This window comes from Lutjanus erythropterus, chromosome 1, assembly GCF_056507025.1.
Source record: "Lutjanus erythropterus isolate fLutEry1 chromosome 1, fLutEry1.hap2, whole genome shotgun sequence".
NCBI classification, from domain to species: Eukaryota; Metazoa; Chordata; class Actinopteri; order Lutjaniformes; family Lutjanidae; genus Lutjanus; species Lutjanus erythropterus.
In genome coordinates this window covers 24,619,249-24,639,732 of record NC_139317.1, presented here as the reverse complement: position 1 = coordinate 24,639,732, position 20,484 = coordinate 24,619,249, and the positions used below count along the sequence as shown (strand labels likewise).

Here is a 20,484-nt window from a genome sequence, read left to right as displayed (position 1 = left end):
TACATTTTAAAATTTCGGACTCTTTGAAAAACTGAAAGCCTTTTTTTCTCCATCAAGGACCCCTTAAAAGATAGAAATTACACTGGGGACCCCCTTGTATTTCCCATGGAATAATCTGTAATAATAATCTTTTTTTTTTATACACTTTGTACATATTTGCACCATGTCAACACAGAATACCCGTGTAGACAGAGCTAGTTTTCACCATTAATGGATGACACGCAGGTGATGTCTGTTTAACTGGTGGGAGGAACATATATATATATATATATGTATATGTGTTGATAAAAGTATTTTGAGAGAGACTACTTTTTAAAAACATTTTTAGGAGGAGTTGAGGAAAGTATGCAGATCTGTGCCTGCAGAGATTAATCAAAAATCAATTAATTAATCAATAAATAATTTTCTGTCCACAGAGAATCTGCAGAGGGAACAGCCATAGCAACTTATAAATGACAATAACCACTGGGAGAGTTACACAGCTATAGACCTACTGATTTATAGCCTGCTTTTCAACCCTATGTAACCTTTTACTGAATGTTGTCAGCTTCTTAAGCCAAATAATTGATCTCATGATCTACTTGCCACATGGCAGGTAGCCATGCGACAACTACTGTTCATCTTTGCCCACAATTTGCCTGACGTGGCATGTGACGTCTGAGGATCGGTGGAGATCCCTGCTGTTGTTTTGACACAGACTGTCTCTCAGTTTTGCCTGCCAGGGCTCAGGTAAACTTGACATGAGCTGCAAATTATTTTGTCAACATTTCAAATGTGAATTTCTGAACATCTGTGTCGTAAAGTCTCCTATTAAAGGGACAGTTCACTCCAAGATCAAAAATACATATTTTTCTTCTTACCTGTAGTGCTATTAATCCATGTAGATTATTTTTGTGTGAGATGTAGAGTTTTGGAGGTATCGGCCATAAAGATTTCAGCCTTCTCTCAAATATAATGGAAATAAATGGCACCTGACTTGCAATTCTTAAAATGCAAAGAATAAGCAAACAAAAAAAGATTTGAATCTCGACAGTAATGTCGCATTCCAGAAATCATGACCCGGTTACGCAAGATAATCCACAGACCTTGTTGTAAGCAGTTTCATGAGGGACTACTTTCTTTATATGTTAGAAAGAAAGTAGTTCCTACATGAAACATACATATTTAGTACTAACTGTAAACTGCAAGCATTTGATTTTCTGATTCTTGCCTGTTCTCTGAATTAGGTGCAATAGCCCTCACTAATAGATTGTTGAGTAAATTAAATGTAAACTGAATAAAACTATTCAGAGGTGTTCACAAAGTCAATCACAAGCATCCAAATTTGCATGAGTCTTTAATGGTTCCTCCTGGAATAGTTATAATAATGTAAAAGAGGCCAGAGCCAGTGTACCTGCAGAGATTCAATATCATTGGACAAAGGAAACGGCAGAAGTGGGTCTGTTGTGTCATGTGCATGCTGTGATCTTTTAGGTTACATTTATGTTACATTGTGTCTGACAGTTTTTTTATGACCTACATTTTAGATCAGAGAAATAATCTCTGTTTCTTTTATAGTACATTCAGTTTACTGAAGAGAGTTTATTTTAAATTGTTTTGAATTTGTCAGCACGTGTTGGATTTGTCAATCAAACATCAAAGCTGTTGCAAAGGTCTCAGGGGTCACTGTGTCAATCCTCAGCCTCAAAGTGGATTCAAACGGGGGCACGTGAGGCGAGTTTTCAAGCCAACTACTACACATCTCTCTGAGTTGTACTCGGTCTCCTGATCCCTGCTCTACTGATCTGCAGCCGATTACTCTAATTAGACCAAGCTCTTTATTGGCCTCTTAACCTGGTTTGTTGGGGTTGTTCAGGTCAAATAGATATTGGTGATAGGATGACGTGGTGAGCTTTCAAGGGTCTGTCCTTTGGCACAGAATAAACAGGAGTTACATGTCTTCAATATGCAATATGTTACTCTGAAAATAATTTGTACATCCATTACAACTATTTTATGCTTAATCTTCATGATGATTTTGATATTATATTTGCTAATTACAATGAACACACTATTAGAGCTGGCATGCTTTTTTACTATTGTATCATTGAGGACCAAACTGTTCTAAAGTCAAATGTAGATTGCACAATATAAATAGAGTCAGTGTAGTTGATGGTGCTTGAAATTACCATCTGACTGAAGTAAACTTCTTAAAGCTGATATTAGCTTTAAGCATTTGTGTGTTTGTTTTCTCTCTCAGTCTTCTGTAAGGCCGGACATCGGGTTGGCGAGTCCTGGTTCAGTGACTACATCAGGGAAGTCAGCTGCACCTTTATACTCCTTCACTGCAGCCAATCCAAGAAGACGTTCTCTACCAGATCCTCCGCCCATCGGTCAGTGCCATCTCAATGATTATAAGAAAAAAATGCGAGAGAAATTATATTCTTGTTTTCTTTCAAAACATTTTTCTCTTCAGGGACAAATGTAGCCTATGTGTATTGAAAATAATCTGAACCTTAGAGCAAACAGAATTAACTGAATACGTCTTGTTGGCGACACCGTCTCACTCAAGTCTTAAACTTCCAAAAAGAATGAAAGATATGTTTTTTATAATGCAAAAAGTTTGCAAAAGCACGCAAATTCAAACATGTCAGTACATGTGAAAGAGGGGAAAATCGAGTCTGCACACCAGATAATGCTCCCATGAACATTTGTTCCTCTACCATTATGTGATGTTGCAGCGCAAGCCCTTCTTCAGACATGAAACAAATTGAGAGACACATGCTGTCTCTGAATTAGTTTTGTGTCTGAAAATGAGCTTGTGCCTGAAATGCCACATGGTGATATAGGAATCAGATTTTTTAAATATTTGTTTTGTTGTTGTTTTTGTAATATATTCACTCATTCTTCTTGTTAAGTGGATACTGTTGCTACATCATCGTTTACCCAGTGTCACTATGGAGTGAGTCTACTGTGGCTTTTACAATTGGCAGTGATGCATTGAACACAGTAGTCTTGAAGTTGTCTTAATTATCACAAATGTGGTCAGATTTTGGTAAAGATGGCAAATCAAACGAATCTCTAAAAAAAGCTTTCCCTCTTTATTCCACTACTTGATCACGCATTATTTTACCAATGTCAGCACACCCCAGTTTGGGGTGGAGATTACTGGCCCTGCTCCCAGTAATATAATGCTATAGCATCGTAGGTCAGCATGAGGGGTGCCATAATTTCAATCTTAAATTGAAAATCGGTCTATATGAGCAAAATCGAATCTGAATAAAAATTCAAAGCAAACAAATAGTTGCACACTGGTAGCCAATATGCAAAAGACAATACTACTTCACCAGCACTTCAGATGGATGGTCAACACCCTGAAGAAGACTGTTATGTTGTAACATTGGTAAAATAAAGAGTATATATATATACATATCACTTGACCATATAGACGTATTCTTCTTTTGAAAGAGGAATTTGAGAATGTAAATGACAGTTATCAGGGCACAAAACCAATGTCCGTTCTTTACAAATTAAGAGTCGATAGTTTAATGTCATAGGCATCGGTGCTGAAAAAAATGATGTTTAAATACAGTCAAATTGGCACCTTAAAATAGAAAGTCATTGAACCATCCATTTGGAGAATCATGACGCATCTAGTCAACACTGTTCACCCCTGTTCAAAGAGCATGAAGGAAAGTCAGCAGAAAACAACCAAAGTTAAGGCAGGTTTAGTGAATGTTTGTAAATAACATTTTAGCACACACACTTTTTAAAAAAAATTTTAATGTGAAAACCATAAATTAATTACAAACAACACTTCGTACAGAGCAGTACGACAACACAGAAGTTGTTATTGAGCTATGGCTTGTTTACAGCAGTTTCATAGTTGCCTTTTTTGCCTGTGAATGACTAGATGTGCTTTCATCTCTCCACAGATCCTCTACAAACAAAAAAGGTTCGCAAGGTCCCTCCTGGGCTGCCTTCATCTGTGAGTGGAAGATCATCTACCTCTCATATAAATAGATTTCACAGTGAGCTTACTTAAGCAGACACACACACACACCTATGCTTACACGCCCTCCCTCTCCACACTTGCACACAAAGAGCGCTCTTGACATCACTACCACATCACTTGACATCACTAACGGGAATTCAGTTGTTTTGTGGGCTTTGCTCAGCACTGACACCAGTTCTTACTTTAATGTTTGTTGTTTACATGCTTGCTGTTCAATATTAGTATGTACATGTCTCTGTAGGGTACATCTTTCTGTACATTTTTAGTAGTTGTGTGTGTGTGTGTGTGTGTGTGTGTGTGTGTGTGTGTGTACATGCATGAGTGTGTGTGCGTACACATGTGCACCTCGAGGTGATTGATTTTCAGCGCTGCCCTGTCACAGTCTAGCCTCCTCACGGCCTCTCCTGGGAGAAAGAGAGGCTGTCAGAGCGGATCCCCAGCTCTGCTCTTTTGATGTTTAATTAGTCATTACGTAGCCGAACAGGAGGACAGACAGAGATTAATAGCACAGAATATCTGAAATTTCTATTGGTAATGATCCCGGTGGAGCAGAAACCATTAGGATGCAGAGAAGTGTGGAGCTCAGCTTGCATTCGCTTAGACAGGGGGTGCTCAAGTTCATTAATATGCATAAATCAGTAAGTCAGATGTTCATTGTTAAAGCCCTGGTGGATTGGCAAAGGTTTTATTAAGCCTTGCCTTAAATTCCAAGAACTGGTACAAGACAATGATTTTTTTTCTTTTCTTTTTAATAAGAAGCAACTGGTTCACCAAAATCCCACCCTTTTCGTTCCTTAAACAATAAAAGGGTTTTCTTTTTTTTTGCTTTTTTTGGTGAGGGAGTCTGAGACTGGATTTGCCTTTCAGGGCTTTGATAATCGTCACCTCTGCTGCTGTTACTCTGAAATCAAATATGGAACAGGCCGCGGAACATAAAAGGCTGGCATGTGTTTTGTTTCTGGATTTGTATTTGAAAAGAAGTTTGTCAGAGCATGAGGGAGAGAAGCAGTGTCTGGCAGCAGCGGCAGCAGCAGGAACGTGTGCTGCCTTCCTCTTAAGTAAGTGATATATTTGAGGTCTTGTCAGACGGAGGGAGGGAGGCAAAGAATGGTTGCCTCGCGGGTTACATCTCTTTGTTGTGTAAATGGACGCTGGGCTTTTATTTGTCAGTACTTAACACATGGGCGCAGGTGCGGTTCTGTGACTCATAAGAGTACAATCAAGCCGTACAATACTAGATGGGGAAAAACAGTGACAGAGCATGGGATAAAATACAGCTTCTTCTTGTCACTCAGTGCTGCTCAGAAGATAAAGCCTGGAGCTTGGAGGAATTATCCCAGTTAGTCTTTGATCCCATTTGAAAGAATAAAGATGGGAGTGCTGAATAAAGGGCTGTAGGTCTCTGCTAACCTGCTGACAGAAGAAGGAAAACATAAAGCCAGTTTTTCGATAGGTGGTACATGTGGGAAGTGTTTGAGTAGGAGGTTGTCTGGCAGCTTTTAGGAGGTGTTAGGATATTGGTATTGGTAGCATAGGTGAAGTATGGTGGCATTAACTATCTGATGGTGTAAAGAGCTACTTGTGGCCCTTAAAAACGTGTTAAGTGACTGTTGCAGAGGGTGATTGCTGTCTCTCTAAGGGTCATTATCAGCCACGACCCCTGTTTGTGTCTCTAGCACCGACACTGGCAGTAGTGAGGGTGGTGTTGAAGAAGTGTCGAGGGGAAGGCGCACCTGGAGTCAGAGCGACTTTGCCAGAGGCAGCTGTGTGAAGAGCCTGCAGCGTACCTGTAAAGCATGAATGCAGCTGCAGATGCTGCTGAAAGCTTTTGCTTGTGTAAGCAAGCGTGAGAGCCTCACCAGAGACCTGAATAGCTGCTTGATTTAAAAAAAAAAATCAACACAACGCTTCCTATCATTATGTCTACTGCTGGGATTTTTTTTATTTATTTATTTCATTCTCAAATCCCCCTTTTTCCTCCCAAGCTTGTATTCTCGCTCCACAGTCTAAAAATAAATGTAGGAGTTTTAAATCACTTGGGCAATGTACTGTAAGTTGCAAGTCCAAGCATGAGGTCTGTGTATGTGTGAGTGTCTGTGCTTGTGTGTGTGTGTGTGTGTGTGTGTGTATACACTACATGATGGAGCTGAATCAAAATATTTACGGGAGCACATCCTCTGTGCATTTAGGTTTTGACACTGCGGTGCAGCAGAATGTGAAGGCTATCTGGACAGGCCAGCTGGTGATTGCAAACATTTAAATGTTTCGAGGCCTTTTTCATGTTATATACAGACACCCTGCTCCCTCCCTCTGCCACACACATACTTTCCTCTGTGGTCTGCTGGATGTGTGCTTATGCACATAGGATACTGCAGATGTGGTTTTAATTGTGTGATGCATAGGCCTAACTATGATACACAATACGATATACGTTATGATAAACCGATATTGACAATAACTGTGATATTTAAAAAGTGAAATATTGGAATCATGTTAATGCCCATATTTTACTATTGTGTAAATAATCCAGTGCCTCATAAACATACTGTGAACACTTAGAATTTTATTTCTTTCCATTCACACTTTGTCTCCACACACACACTTCTTCACTATCAGATAAATGTAATTGTACTTTTTGTACAGTTTTGTACACTTACAGATTCTCCTCCTCTCTACACTCGTATTTTGAGTGTAATTCATAATTTTAGCTTGTCATTTGTAATTTACCTAAAAGGACAGAAAATGCACAATAAACAAAGTTAAAGATGAAGTTGACTGATAACATTTTAACAATTTTTAATATCTATAGATATTGCAATAATTAGAGGTGCAACTATGAAATGATTATGATTAGATTATTAAATTAATCATCAACTATTTTGAGAATCAGTTGATTGGATTGTGTAATTTATTAAGACAAAAAGTCTTGGGGTGGCCATTTAGCTCAGTTGGTAGAGTGTCTGTCTCAGGGCTGGAGGCTGTCAGTCGTCTGTAGCGGCCGCTGGTTCAATTCCCGCCTGTGGCCCTTTGCTGCATTTCCTCTCTCTTTACCTCCTTTCCTGTCTGCTCTTCAGCTGTCCTATCTAATAAAGGCAAAAAAGCCCAAAAACATAACTTAAAAAAAAAAGTAAAAAGTCATAAGCTTAAGCTTAATTAAAATGTGGTGCATTTCCTTGAACAATAGCTGAAAATGGATAAAAGGAATATTCACCCAAAAATCAAAAATAAAAATTTTTTTGGTGGGAGTTATCAAGTTTTCGAGACACTGGCCATAGAGATGTCTGTCTTTTCTCGGGTATAATGGGACTAAATGGTACTCCGTGTGTGGTGCATAACCCGGTTACTCAAGATAAAACACACACCTTGTTGTGGGCAGTTTTGCTACTTTCTTTCTACTAGAAGAGATCAAACACCATTAATGTATTAATCATTAATAATTAATCAGATTTAAAACTTAGATTTTTTCTCTTTTATTTTTGTTTGTTTTTATTCTTTGTTTTTTTTCTATTTTTTTCTCATTTCAAGTTGAAGCTTCCTCATTCAACAAATTCCTCTGCCAGACAAAACAATATCAAATCAGGAGCAGTTACTGCCATTTCTAGACTATCAATTCATTGTTGATTAATACTTTTGTAACTGGTTAAATTCTTAATGGTGATTAAGCAATTCATATTAAATCATTAATATCCTTATTCCAGCTTCCCAAATATGAATATTTTGTGGTTTCTTTGCACCATTATGACGGTAAACTGAATATCTTTTTTCACCATTTTCTGACTTTTTTTAGATGACAAAACAAATCAATTAACCAAGAAAATAATCAACAAATTAATCAACAATGAAAATAATCATTAGTTGCAGCCTAACATATCATTATTGTGAATCCTTATTATCCTTCTAGTATTAAGGATTGTTTAACCTAGTTTTTTCAGCTTTGCCAAATGTAGGAGTGAAGCATAAATAACGATTTTTGCTGACAAATTTGGAATATATCTTACCGCCCTGTATGACAGATAAACATCTTTTAAGTGCTCAAGCATGAAAGCTTTCCTTTTTTTTTGTTACTGTAGACGCCTTGGCTATAATTGGCTCCCTGCATTATTTGACTGTATAAACTGAGAGCGAAGGACAGAGCATGTTGTCATTGGACAGACAGGCGGCTACGCTGAGGGATGCTGATGGGCAGCTGCGTGGGCACCTGTCTGACAGGAGGACTGAAGACAGAGAGGGAGAGAGGGCTATCTGGCTTCTGGGGGGAAAGTTGCATCTTGTAGGATATTTATGGGAAGCTGCAAGGGCATAGTGTGTATGTGTGTGTGTGCATGGCAGTTTGTTTGTGTAAATAGTGTTTGCCCCCCCCCTCACAAACCCTTGTCAGAGGCACAGTGGCTTGATGTGACACTTCCTCCCTGGCTTTGGTGACGATGTGGCTGCAGGATGAGAGAAAGAAAGTGGTGGGCTGAGATTCAGCTCCCCTCAGGGGCTTTTGCAAGCGAGAACTCTGAGTGTGGATGACAAAATAGATTGACATTTGCTTTTGACAGATCACTCAGACACCCTTGTTTCTGAGAGATTTATACTGTGCGAGCTGTAAGAAAGCAAGTCTGCTCTAGGCTCTGAATCTTAAGACCTAGAAATGTTCCTTGCAGTGCTGTCTGGTGCATGACATTCAAAAGATACATTTCCCTGTCTGTCTCTCTACCCATCTGCCAGCTCAAAGACAAGAGATCATAATATTGTTCTACAATAGCAACCTAATGTTCCTGTTGCTGAGAAAGCAGCTCCTTTTTGTTACTTCCTTTGAACCACAGTAGGGCTGGACATACTAACAGGGCTTGGTGAATAGACTGTGGATGAAATGCATCAGTGAAGCCTTATGTAAACATCCAGGATCACCCCAGACCTTTATAAGCCTCTCTGCAAAATTAGATTTTAGGTCCCAGCAGAATGGCATAAGGCTGCACGTTTTATATTTTTGCCATTTCTGAAGATGTAAAAACACAAACAAATGCATTTAACACGGCACTAGGAGGGCTAAAGAATAGAAATAAATGTATATGCATGCATTTTCCATTACGTCCTGGAAAGTCCACTGTTTTCTCTAGGCTGAGCCCTGTACCCCAGTCCAGTGTCATTATGATTCCAGCATTATGAAGCAAGGCAGGGCAGGAGAGGAAAACATTAGGTCAATAATAAGGCCAGCACAGTTTTTATGCCTGCAAATAGGTCAGACTTTCCAAACTGTTTTGAAACGGCAGTGTAAGCCAACAGAATGATTGTTAACAGTTTTTTCAACTTGTGAAAATTACAGTTACTCTGGTTATATATCATTTTAAGCTTTGAAAGAAATTTTATATTGGTGATTTGGTTAATAATGTAAGAAATAATATTGTGTCTCAGTACTAAACATGTTTTTGTTGAACTGGCGTGGGTGTATGTCCAGAAATTAAAACAGATCAGTTTCATTCAGTAAATCTTTATTGTCCCAGGAGGGCAATTCCGGTGCAGCATAAAAATTAAAACCCACAATCAAGAAACATACTGTACGTTTGGCAAGGACAGAGATAGTACAGACGAGGTAGATGCTGCTTGTAAGCATAGTTGCAGCACAAACTGTGAACAGCTCAAATTAGTTAAGAAATCACACTTTTTCTGCATCACATTGAGTTTTAAATTAATTTATTTTCAGATGTCTTATTGAAGAGGAATTTTCCGCAGTTTTAAAGTGGTATTTTCTTGGAAATGTACCTTAATTTTTTTAAATTAAATTTTAGCCAAAATATTTTTCTTGATATGCATAATTTTTTATCATCAGTACAACAACAGGAGACTTATTTTATTAAGGTTATTGACTACTACACAGTTAAAATTTACATTATTGACTACTGCTTAAATTGATCTATATAAGCAGAGAATACTGCCATTTAGTGAAAATTAATTTTCAAATTAAGAATGAGAAGCTGTTTTTTTTTTTTGTTTTTTTTTTTGTTAGTCTGCCTGCAAGTGTCAATTCCTTATATTTCCATAGAAACAAATAACATGTACTGTTACCACCAACAGCCAAATGCTGATAAAATATGCAAGTAGTAGATATGCTTCACTCTCCAGCCAGAAAAACTATGGTAATCAACTGTCTGGTAAAATCTGAATATTCACTAGCCATTTGACAGGTGAACAAAAAAAAGTGAACTTTACACCCTGCTGTGAGGTTTTCTAATGCAAAGAAACCTACAGAAAGCTAATAGCCATCTTTGCTGCTCTGAGCAGCTTTAACCTGCCTTTACATCATTGTTTTGGTTCTCTTGTTCATACTTACTGTATGGTTGAGTCTTTCTACTGTCATCAGGCCCACCCTTATAAAACCAGCCGTTTCACACAAACAAGCTGAGACAAGCTAAGAACATGCTAACTGCCCAGTGCAAGATGACACACCAGCCTGTAAGTGAGTGTTTGCTTTGTGTTTTCTGGATGTATAAGTAGGCAAGTTTTTATGATCTCATGGCCACAGCCAGTGGCCCTGGATATCATGTCTATCAAGAGCCAGAGCTCTATTAAAGGTCAAAAGTGAGTTGATATAACTTTAAACTACGACACAAAAAGGCCAATATCATTATATACTGCAAATGTAGTTAGAACTGTAATGAATGTTTAAAATCTGAAATCCGAACCAGAAAGAAGCAAAGGGTTAGAGTGTGATTTAAAGAAAAGAAAAAGTGCCACATAAGATATCAAGCTCTGCTATCTGAGGTTTGTGTCATTCTCCGCTTTGTGAAACTAACTAAACGTATGAGTCAGATGTGTGTGTGGGCAGGAAGGTCCCAGATAGTGTATGTCTGCACAAGCTTTCACACAGTTCAGTGCTTGTACATGATAGGTGTTATACAGAGTCTAGTAAGTCAATTTTGTTTTTATATTCAATGAAACTTTACATTTTGTAATGCAGCTGTAAATAATTTGGAATTTTTTTTGAAACGTGTTTTGTCTGATCTATATGAATATGTTGTTTAAACAAAGTGTGCTGTTTTGTGTGGGTTTGTTTTATGATTGAATGGGACTTCTGTGTGTTTTTACAAATGTGTATTCCACTTGTTAGAGCTCCAAAATTACACGGCTGGAAGGTCTGGTCGTGTATGTTATTTGCAGGTGACAGCATTGTTGGCCAATATTTTAGGCTCTGACCTGACCCCGTTTAGTGATCTCCCCAGAGATGGCTCCATCAGATGGCTGAGTAGATAGACACCATTGGTTTGACGGGGATGATGCTGAACAGTCGCAGCCACCTCTGGGACCCTGGGCTTTGTGTTTATCTTTGTTTGGGTTGCTGAAATTTACCACTGACATTAAAGGCTGCAGATAATGGACCAGGCAAACAAGCCAGAGGCCTGACCTCTTTCATGTGCGAGGAGAACAAGGAGTTAAAAGGACAAAGAGTAGGAAAATAATGCACAGATTAAAGTCATTACTCACATTCTGGCCTGTTGTAAATTATTCATGTAGGGCTTGCGTGAGTGTACGGCATTAATGCAAACCTTGATTTCAGTTCGCTGGCAGGCTCAAGAACACAGCCTGTCAACAATCACTAAGGTAGAGTGTTTGTTATTTAGAGACCATCTAAACCAGGCTGCTGTGACCTGGAAAGTACATCACTGAGCCACATGAAGTTCATGTCATCACTGAGGTTCTTAACCACAGGTGTACATTTACATTTTTGTTCCACTGCTCCTGTATGTACAGTACATACCACACACACGGCTGATACGAGTACAGAGTTGTGATAAGAATGAATGAGCCGCTTGTCATCATGTTGTCTAAACAGACAAGCATAAAAGACGTTGTTACAGTTTTATAAAAGGCCATGGAAGTGATGAAAGTGAAAGTGATGTTTCTGCTGGATAGAAAGAAAGGCTGCACAATAATCACATTATTATTGAAATCGTAGTGTGGGCAAATGCAATATCCAAATTGCAGAAGCTGCAGTTTTTTTGATGGTGGAAAAATGTGTGACAAAACAGCACGTAGCTGCTGGTTTACAAATCTTGTTCTCCAGAAGTAAGAAAACATAACAAATGTCTGTGATTCTCACTACCCAGTAAGAGCAGAAAAAAAAATTTCATGACAATGATGTTACCAATCTATCGATATCTATCAGTATGTATCTTCTGGTGGTGTGATACTACTGAGACCTGGACTCCTGTTGAAAAAAAGAGTCCAGAAAAAATTGCCTAGAGGGGACTTTAAAGAATGACTTATCTTGAAGAACATTTGGAAAAAATATTCATTCAGTCAGATTCATCTGAACTTTGTTTACTGTGCATTTTGTTGTGCTGTGCTGTCAGTGGGTCTTTGCTATGGGTTGTTTGTTTGTTAACTGATGTTGTTCGTTTGTTGACCTCTGTGCACAGCGCTGTGGAAATGAATTTCCCCTTGGGGACAATAAAGTCTAAGTTTATAGTCTATAGAAACAACCTGGTTTCGTCAGTGGTGTCGTTTCTGGCTCCCTGATGATGGAGTGAGAGTCTCTCCCCATCATTTGAAATCAGCTGCAACTAAGCTGGTGAGGTGAATGCATCCTCACTTTTCCACCACTGAATCCCCACGCCTCCATCTCTCCCCTTCTCATTTCTGTTATACACTTCTGATTGTCATTGTCACATTTATTCTGTAATGTGAAACAATACAAGTCTTTTTTTGTGTAACAATGAGAAATGTAAACAAATTGAGCTGTTTGTTAGGAAAAAATATATTTGTAGCTTTCAGGGTTTTTAGTTTTTCCAGCAAATGGTTTAGGACAGATGTCTAACAAATGTGGTACAGCCTGTATGAATGGATATAGTTAGTAGCTGTGCTACATACATTTACTGCTGTTATTAATCTGTGTATAGCTTTATTGCAGCAATGTAAGCATTATTGAAAACACAACACAACACATACACCAAAGCAAAACTGTAATCAATAGGAATGGTAAAACATTACTGACTAATGATTTTCACCATCTGTACTGTAATGTCATTTATATGACATTATTGTCCACAACATTGAAATCTTGTTCCAATACATGTCCATTGTGTTTTAAAAAAGGCGAGTATTTTTGTCACGAAAGCCACAAAAATAAGTAAAAAAAAATCACTTCCCAGAGCTCCAACTGTAGAATATTTACAATTATCAAACACATGCATATATGAAATCTGTCTCTTGTTTACATGACATCAAATAAAGTTACTGCTGAATCTTTACAGTCAAAACATTTAACACAAAAGAAGCCTGTCATTTATCACAGTAACATGTGATATGAAACCTAGGCCCTACATCCCAGAATATTCCTTTTTTTCTGCTTAATGTCTTTACTCTGTGGGTGGACAGTCTAATGTGCTGCGTTTGCTTTGTCAGAGCTGTGGAATTTTAACACAGTGAACAAAGATGATGTTGTGTAACAGCTGTAGATGGCAATCAGTCAAGTTCATTTAAATTTTAGATTCATTTAAGTTCATGAAGTCTCCATATTAAGTGCTCCGCATTCTCTTTGAATGTCTTCTTATATGAGGATATGTCTATAGAGACCTTTTATAAAAGTTTGCAAGTGACAGCTGTAGGTAGCAGCACGTCCTGTTGCCACATGTCCGCGAGCTGCAGGTGTAGCTGCTGTGGAGCTTCATCAGTATGGACACAGAAAGGCAAAGATAATCTCATCATGACATCTGTATTTCTGCTTTCTGAGATCAACAGTGTTGTTAATGTAATGTGCGACACAGTGGGAGCATTTCTGCATTAATGTCATAGTGTTAATGACACCTTCATGTGCTCAACGGTCTAAGATCTGGTTACTTTCTCACTAAAGGTGCTTTCCTGTAGCTTAGGGGTTACAATGGCAAACTTGAACTGCAATGGGAGGGGACAAGGCCAGTCTGCTCTACTCAGTTGTCATTGCTCATGCACTTTTGTGCTTATTCAGTCTCTTATTATTGAGTTTTATTGATTAGTCTTTTAACATTTTGACATTATCTTAGGTAAGTGCTTTGTAACAAAACTTTGTCATAAGTAAAAAAATCTAATCATTTTACGGGAATGAGAAACTCAGGTTTTCTCAATAAACTCACAGTTATCTGGGCTCACTTTGCTGACTGTAAGGAAGGAGTTCAACAACACAGTCAGCTCACAGTCTGATTCGATAAATGGTATTGGACTTGCAGTTCGATATACTCACAATATTTTTGACAAAAATGGAATTGAAAACGAATTGTAAAAAATGCTCTTATTGGAATCCTCTGTGGCCATGAAGTGTGCAAAAACTGATTTCAAGGGTCTGTCATTGTTTTTTTAAAATAGTCTTATAGATTTTAAGGCTGAAAAAAAGCATTGCTTTGTTTTGACAAATACTCCAATTTGGTAAGGGGAAGTCATTTTTGCATTTCAGTTTTACAGGAAGAAATCTAAAAATGATGATGTGGTTTTTGCTGGGGTCAGTACCAAACAAGCACATTCCCTTATGTCTGGAGAAAATGATTTGGTAGCTGGGGTGTTTGTATAGCACCTCAGTGCTTCATTTATAATAGTATGTTGTGAGAGATTTTACCTTTACCTATGATTCGGATATTGCCATTGGCCATATTGCAGTTTTGATCAGTTGTTCAGCCTCAATGGGTTTTAGTTTTATATGTAAATAAAAAAATTAACAAATAAATGCAGAAAAGCATTTTTACAAGAGTGCCAAATGAGAATCATACCTGCATTACATTTAGCAAATAGATGCAAATATTGGTACATTTTCCTTTACGACATCAACTTAAGCATTATTATAAACTTAAAAAACTGTGTATTTACTTCAAGAGACAAATGTAGAATTCACACAGTTGTAAAACACTAATTGAGGAGTATATTTATTTTTTCAGTATTTGCTGTGATGATAATATGGTTGAGTTGGTAGGTAATTAATTTGCTCACTAAATTAACTGGTTTTAACATTAACAAGTAAAGGAAGAGAAGAAACTGTCAACATTATTATGCAAACAAATATATCATTTAATTTAACTGTATTTCTTCTTACAACTGTTAATTTTAGCCAAGAATTAAATGAACTATTTTATGCAGTTTATCCATGTCTTGGTCGCTTTAGTTTAATTAATTATACTATGAGAACATTGTTGTTATATACTTCTGGAAAAATGCTGAAAAAGTTTGATATTATGATAATACTTCTGCTCCGTATTGTCCACACACTTTTATATCATCACTATACCCCTACACTGTGGCAGTATGACTGTTGAAATGAAACTGCATTATATGTGGTATTAAGAAGGTCTTTAAATAGTCTGCCGAAACCCAGAATTATTTTGAAAAAAGTCCATTCATGATACAGCCAAGGGTTTGGGAGGGTGGGGGTCTGAATCCCCCATGCACCCACCCCACTCTCCGAGTCAGCCGTCTCTAATTAGAACCAGAGCTTCTTACAGGAAACAATCTTCCTGTCTGATGACATCATTGCTAAATCCATGGTGGTGAGATGGGGGTGACCTCAGCCTGTGGATTTGCTCTGTGTTTTTCAGCACCCAAACAAATCCCAAGAAAAGCACCTTGTGATGACTCGAGTGTCTGCAGAGAGGCTAGTGTGAACAGTTGGGTGGAGTTGAGCCTCCATCTCAGAGAACAGGGGTTTTCAAACACCCACGTTATCCCCCAGGCGCAATTTTAAATTGTTGAACTTTTTTTGTCAGCATGTCCCCAGGTTGTCAACACTGTGTGGATATCTTTGCAGAGGACAGTGTCATTGTTCCAGGAATATAAGAACCATGCTGATGGACATTTCTCTTTGGGGGATATTCAGGTTCTAAGTTTAAGACTTACTGGGGATGTGAACAGTAAGTGTGACGTAGGGGCTGGCCAGTTATTGGTGTGGCTGATCATTAAGTCTGATATTCTGCATTTTTACAATTAATTATGTTTTTAATTAGATTATCAATCAAATAAATTAATCCAAAATATGCTACTTTGGCTCTAGTGAAGCTGCCTCTCTGTGTGTAGTCCACTCTATAGTCTCTCTCAATGTTCTGCCCACTGTGTTATCTGACTGTTAATTAGGCTACTTTATATACTGCTGGGTAGGTTAATCTGTAATAATACACCATAATTGCTCAAATTGTTCGTAATAGTTTATTTATATTTTGTATGTTGGATTGCTAATTTTGCAGCGTGACAAATAAAATAAACATTGATGTCATATTGGGGAAATTCACTTGTTAAAGTTATCAAATAACTGTAGCCGAGTGAAGTAAGTTATTAATCCCCTTGATTACTAACCTGTATTGTATTGGCCCTGAAAAAAGCCTATTGTTCTATCCTGAACAGTGTTTCATGGATTCAGTGAGATACACTATGGGCTACAACTTGAGCCTTGATTTTGTAGTCTGTATTTGTTTACATTTTGGCAAAATTGGAGCAATTAAAATATGCTGTATTAGCTATTAGCAGGTTCTGTTTGTAATGCACTCATGGATGTTCACAAGTTTGGAAGAGCATCTTTTTTCTATGATTTCTAAACTTAGGATTTCTGTACATTTTTTTTTTTTTTTTTGCAATGGACATCTGAGATAATGATATCCTTGGAAAGCAAACTGAAATGGAGAGGAAACTGTATCTAAACATTAAAACACAACAGGCACTGATGCAAGTACTAATATTAGGGAGTAAACAAATTTTGATATCAGAATTTTTAATAATTATGAATGACTGTCCACAATAAAAACAGACACACAAATAGACAATATATAGAACACATACATACTAAACTTGTATTACAGAAAAGGATCAAATATACATAATATAATGAAAGATCTTGCTCTACTAAAAATATGTGTATCATGTCAGTGTGTTCAGATTTGACTGAGTTATGACTATAGAAATCAGTGTGACATTTGACTTAAATTGTAGGAACTGGGTACTCAGGGTTTGGAAGTACTTTAACCGCCTCCATGCTGTGTGTTACAACCACCTCTGCTGCTTCAACTGCTGACTGTGTTGGTGAACAAATCAGTGAGCCAGTCTACAATAACTTAACTTTCCGTTGTTTTTACAACACTGGCATGCACCTGTCCTTTTCCCCGAACATACTTATCTTTGCTCCACATCTCTCCCTCCACACCTCCCCTTCAACTCTCTCACAGTTTGAAATCCCACATCAAATCTGTGACCCCTGTTATGATCACTGATTCATAAAGTTTAATTAAATAAAACCTTTCCACTACTCTTGAAATGCATAAACATCATCACTGTGTCTCCTGCAGAGTCAGGTTTAAAAGAAAAAAGACTGGCGGTGCTCTGAGTCAGCCATCGCTGGTATGATATGTGTGCATGATTTTCCAAATTAATGCCCATTTCTCTCTGCTTTCATGTGTTTTCCTCTCAACACCGTGCTGCGTGTCTGGACTTGTTTTAGACCCCTTCAAACACTTCTATCATTACCATTTTCCTTAAAGCATCAACTTGAAACGGTGCCAGATAGAAAGCAGTAACCGCATGTAGAGCCAGTATTTTGGACAAGTTTAAAAGAGTCCTAGAGAAGAAAGGGGGATAAATAATAACAGTTCTAAAAGGAAAAGCATAATAAAGGCCTGGTTTTCTTAGGGAAGTGGAAGCTTTCATCTTTCTATAACAATAATGTTCTCAATGAGTCTACCAGCCTGTGTTTAGTCCAGGAAGCTTCGAGTGGTAGACATGAAAGGTTTCAGTCAGACTGTGTAGACCGGCCTCTCACTGGAATATGGTATCTATCCTCTCCTACCTCTCCTTTCTTCTCTTCTCCTTTGCTCTCCCCCTCCTTCCACATGATAAAGGTAATGGGGAGCTGTGTGGCTTGCAGTGACAGTAAACCATGGTAAAATGGCTGGCAATGTTTTGCCCCCCAGTGTTGCCCTCCCTCCCCCCTGTCTGAGGCCCCCAGGGTTTAGGAAATGGAGCATTATTTTCATGTTCCGACGTCACGAGCCAGCCCCTTTGCAGCTGTTGCATGCTTTACAACTCTGTGTTTACAGCCACTTCTCAGCTAAAGGTCTCACTGTGCCAACACCAAAACTCTGATATTTCACATTTCATGAATACATGAAATTTATTTTTTCTCATTACCTGGATCTAAATTCATGGATTTGAACACTTTATTTTCTTACATGTTGAGCCCTCACTTTCTCTCACTAATGACTCCTAATTGGTATGTGAGCCATGTGTGTGAACAGGTAAAATGTGTTGCCAGATGGTTGTGTTCTTACAAAAGCCATATTTTAGCTTGCTGCCTGTGTAGACTCATTTAATCATCACAAAAACAAAAAGATTAAACACTTGGGATTCAAATGCGTGGAAGAGAACAGGCTTGCTTGTTTATGCACTCATTTGACTGCCTTTTAATTACACATATTAATGAAATCCTGTTTAGACTGAAATTATTTTAGTTCCAGTTTGTTGGGGTTCCCCTGCAGAAAATCTGCATTTTTTATGCCTGGAATTAATTTTTTTTTCTCTCTCTCTCTCTCTCTCTTTCTAAATCCGCTCGCACATTTGTTTTCTGTCCCACCCACTTCCCTTTATCTTTTTTATACCCACCTCCCCGTCGCCTCCCTTCCCCCTCGTCCTTTTCCTCTTTGCCTCAGCACTTAGAGGCTTAAGAGTGGGATGTACCATGTGAGCCACTCCCTTCTGACAATCACCCCCTTCCCACAACAGGGAATGGTACGATCCTGCTTTGCATAAGTTTCCTCTGAGTGGGTAGTGTGTGGAGGCCAGTACTGGAAGAATTATTAGTCCCTTTTGAACGGTTTGGATGTATGTCTAGAGAGAAAGCTTGTGTACTGCTGTAGTATACCTTTATCACTTAAACTGTTAAAGCTATAATGTATTGCGCCTACCCTGTCCCTGGAATGGGCAGTAACTCTTTAATGTATTACTACAACGGGAAATCGGTGAGTAGTCTCTTTGGGAATGTGTGTGTGTGTGTGTATTAGACAGAGAAGAGCTGGAAGAAGTGTGAGTGAGTGTGTCGGTCTCGGTCTGCTTGTTCATCTGACCATTTTTCTACTTTTTGTGTTAATTTTAAGATAAAAAGCAATGTGTCCCTGTGTGTGACTGCATGTGCCTGAGGCTCCTCTCTGATTTTCCATTACATCAGTTAAAGCTGTGTGACAGAACAATTTAATAACGCAATTCAAGTGTCTTTAAACTTATTTTAGAAAACTTTTTATGCTACTTTACAACCCAGCTGTGCACAAATATTCTGTGCCACGCATGAAAAAAGTTGTCTCATTTTATAAACTTTTTCTCACAGAATGAAACTGTGTGGTACAAAAAGTTTTTTGCAGCCTTGAATTTATTTTTACTGGCTGGTTGCTTCAGCTCCGAGACTGGGTTGAAATAATAACAAGTGGGAGTCTGGGAATGATTAAGGGAAAGAGGCAGCCTGTTGAGGTTAGACTTTCCTGTTTGCAGATTGAGCTCCAAGCACCAGTGTTGCTGTTATTCCATCTGTTTTTAATCACGTTGGCATTCTTGACACCACAGGGTGCCTAATGTGATTTCTGAACTTCTCTGTAATGACCTCTTTGATTTTTGTTACTCTGAGAACGTTTTTTGTGCGAGTACTTTTCTTGTAAATACACAAATCATTGTGTGTGTGTGTGCACCCTGCACTTGGCCTTGATGGAGCTGACTTTTCACTGTTGTTGATGTAAAAGATGGGTTGTTGTGCTTGTGTTGCAGAAAGTTTTTCGAACGTGCTCCTTTGAAATAAATCCTCCTGTTTTTATGGTGAATGTTATTGTAACAAACAATCCAGTGGGCTTATGAATCTGCTCAAGGACACAGTTCTGACAATGGCTGAATGAGCTCTGTCGTGCATTTCAGTAATCCTTAAGTAATGATCCTGTCATTAATTACACAGGCAGATTTCCACCTGTCATTGCCCATGCTATTTTTTGCTATTACATAAAGGGCACGTGAAAGGAAAATAAAGAGGTTAGCCTTTGTAATATTGTCTTGAAAAGGTCATCTGATTCAAGCTTGTGTTTCAATTTTCCTTATGACTCGTTACAACATTTCCTCTTTCTTCCCGCCACACAAAAGATGACTTTGATCTTTCTCATATTAAGTATTAACAGGCTTGTGTTACAGTTGGTGATGGGGAGAAAATTGATAGCATGTGGACAGAATGGAGCAAACGTTATGATCAAAAGCACTTGTTAAATAACCAGCACCAACTTTTTTTTTTTCTGTTTTTCTTGCAAGAAAGAAAAAAGAAAGATGTGCTCATTCTTTGCATCAACTTGATCCACATTAATTTGTTATAACACAGAGTTGCATAGCAGGCTCACCATCTGGAGCACTGGGAGAATTCACAGTGGGCCATTGGCTTGTGAGCTGGTGGCACGGAACCAATACAGATGGAGCAACTCACTGATCTTTCTTCCGTTGCCCATTAGTGAAGAAGAAAAAATCGAAGTGAAAGCCCTGCAGTGATT

At 38.3% G+C, this 20,484-nt stretch overlaps 1 protein-coding gene across 4 annotated transcripts in view; it reads left to right on the top strand.

Annotated features, from left to right (window-relative positions):
• tcf12 (transcription factor 12) overlaps positions 1–20,484 on the top strand; it is a 102,542-nt gene that overhangs the window by 49,032 nt on the left and 33,026 nt on the right. For all 4 annotated transcript variants that reach the window (XM_084717871.1, XM_084717861.1, XM_084717852.1 and 1 more), the window contains exons 7-8: positions 2,240–2,372; positions 3,915–3,967. In XM_084717871.1, coding sequence (XP_084573997.1) covers positions 2,240–2,372; positions 3,915–3,967 — 186 coding nt within the window. The remainder of the gene's footprint in view (positions 1–2,239; positions 2,373–3,914; positions 3,968–20,484) is intronic.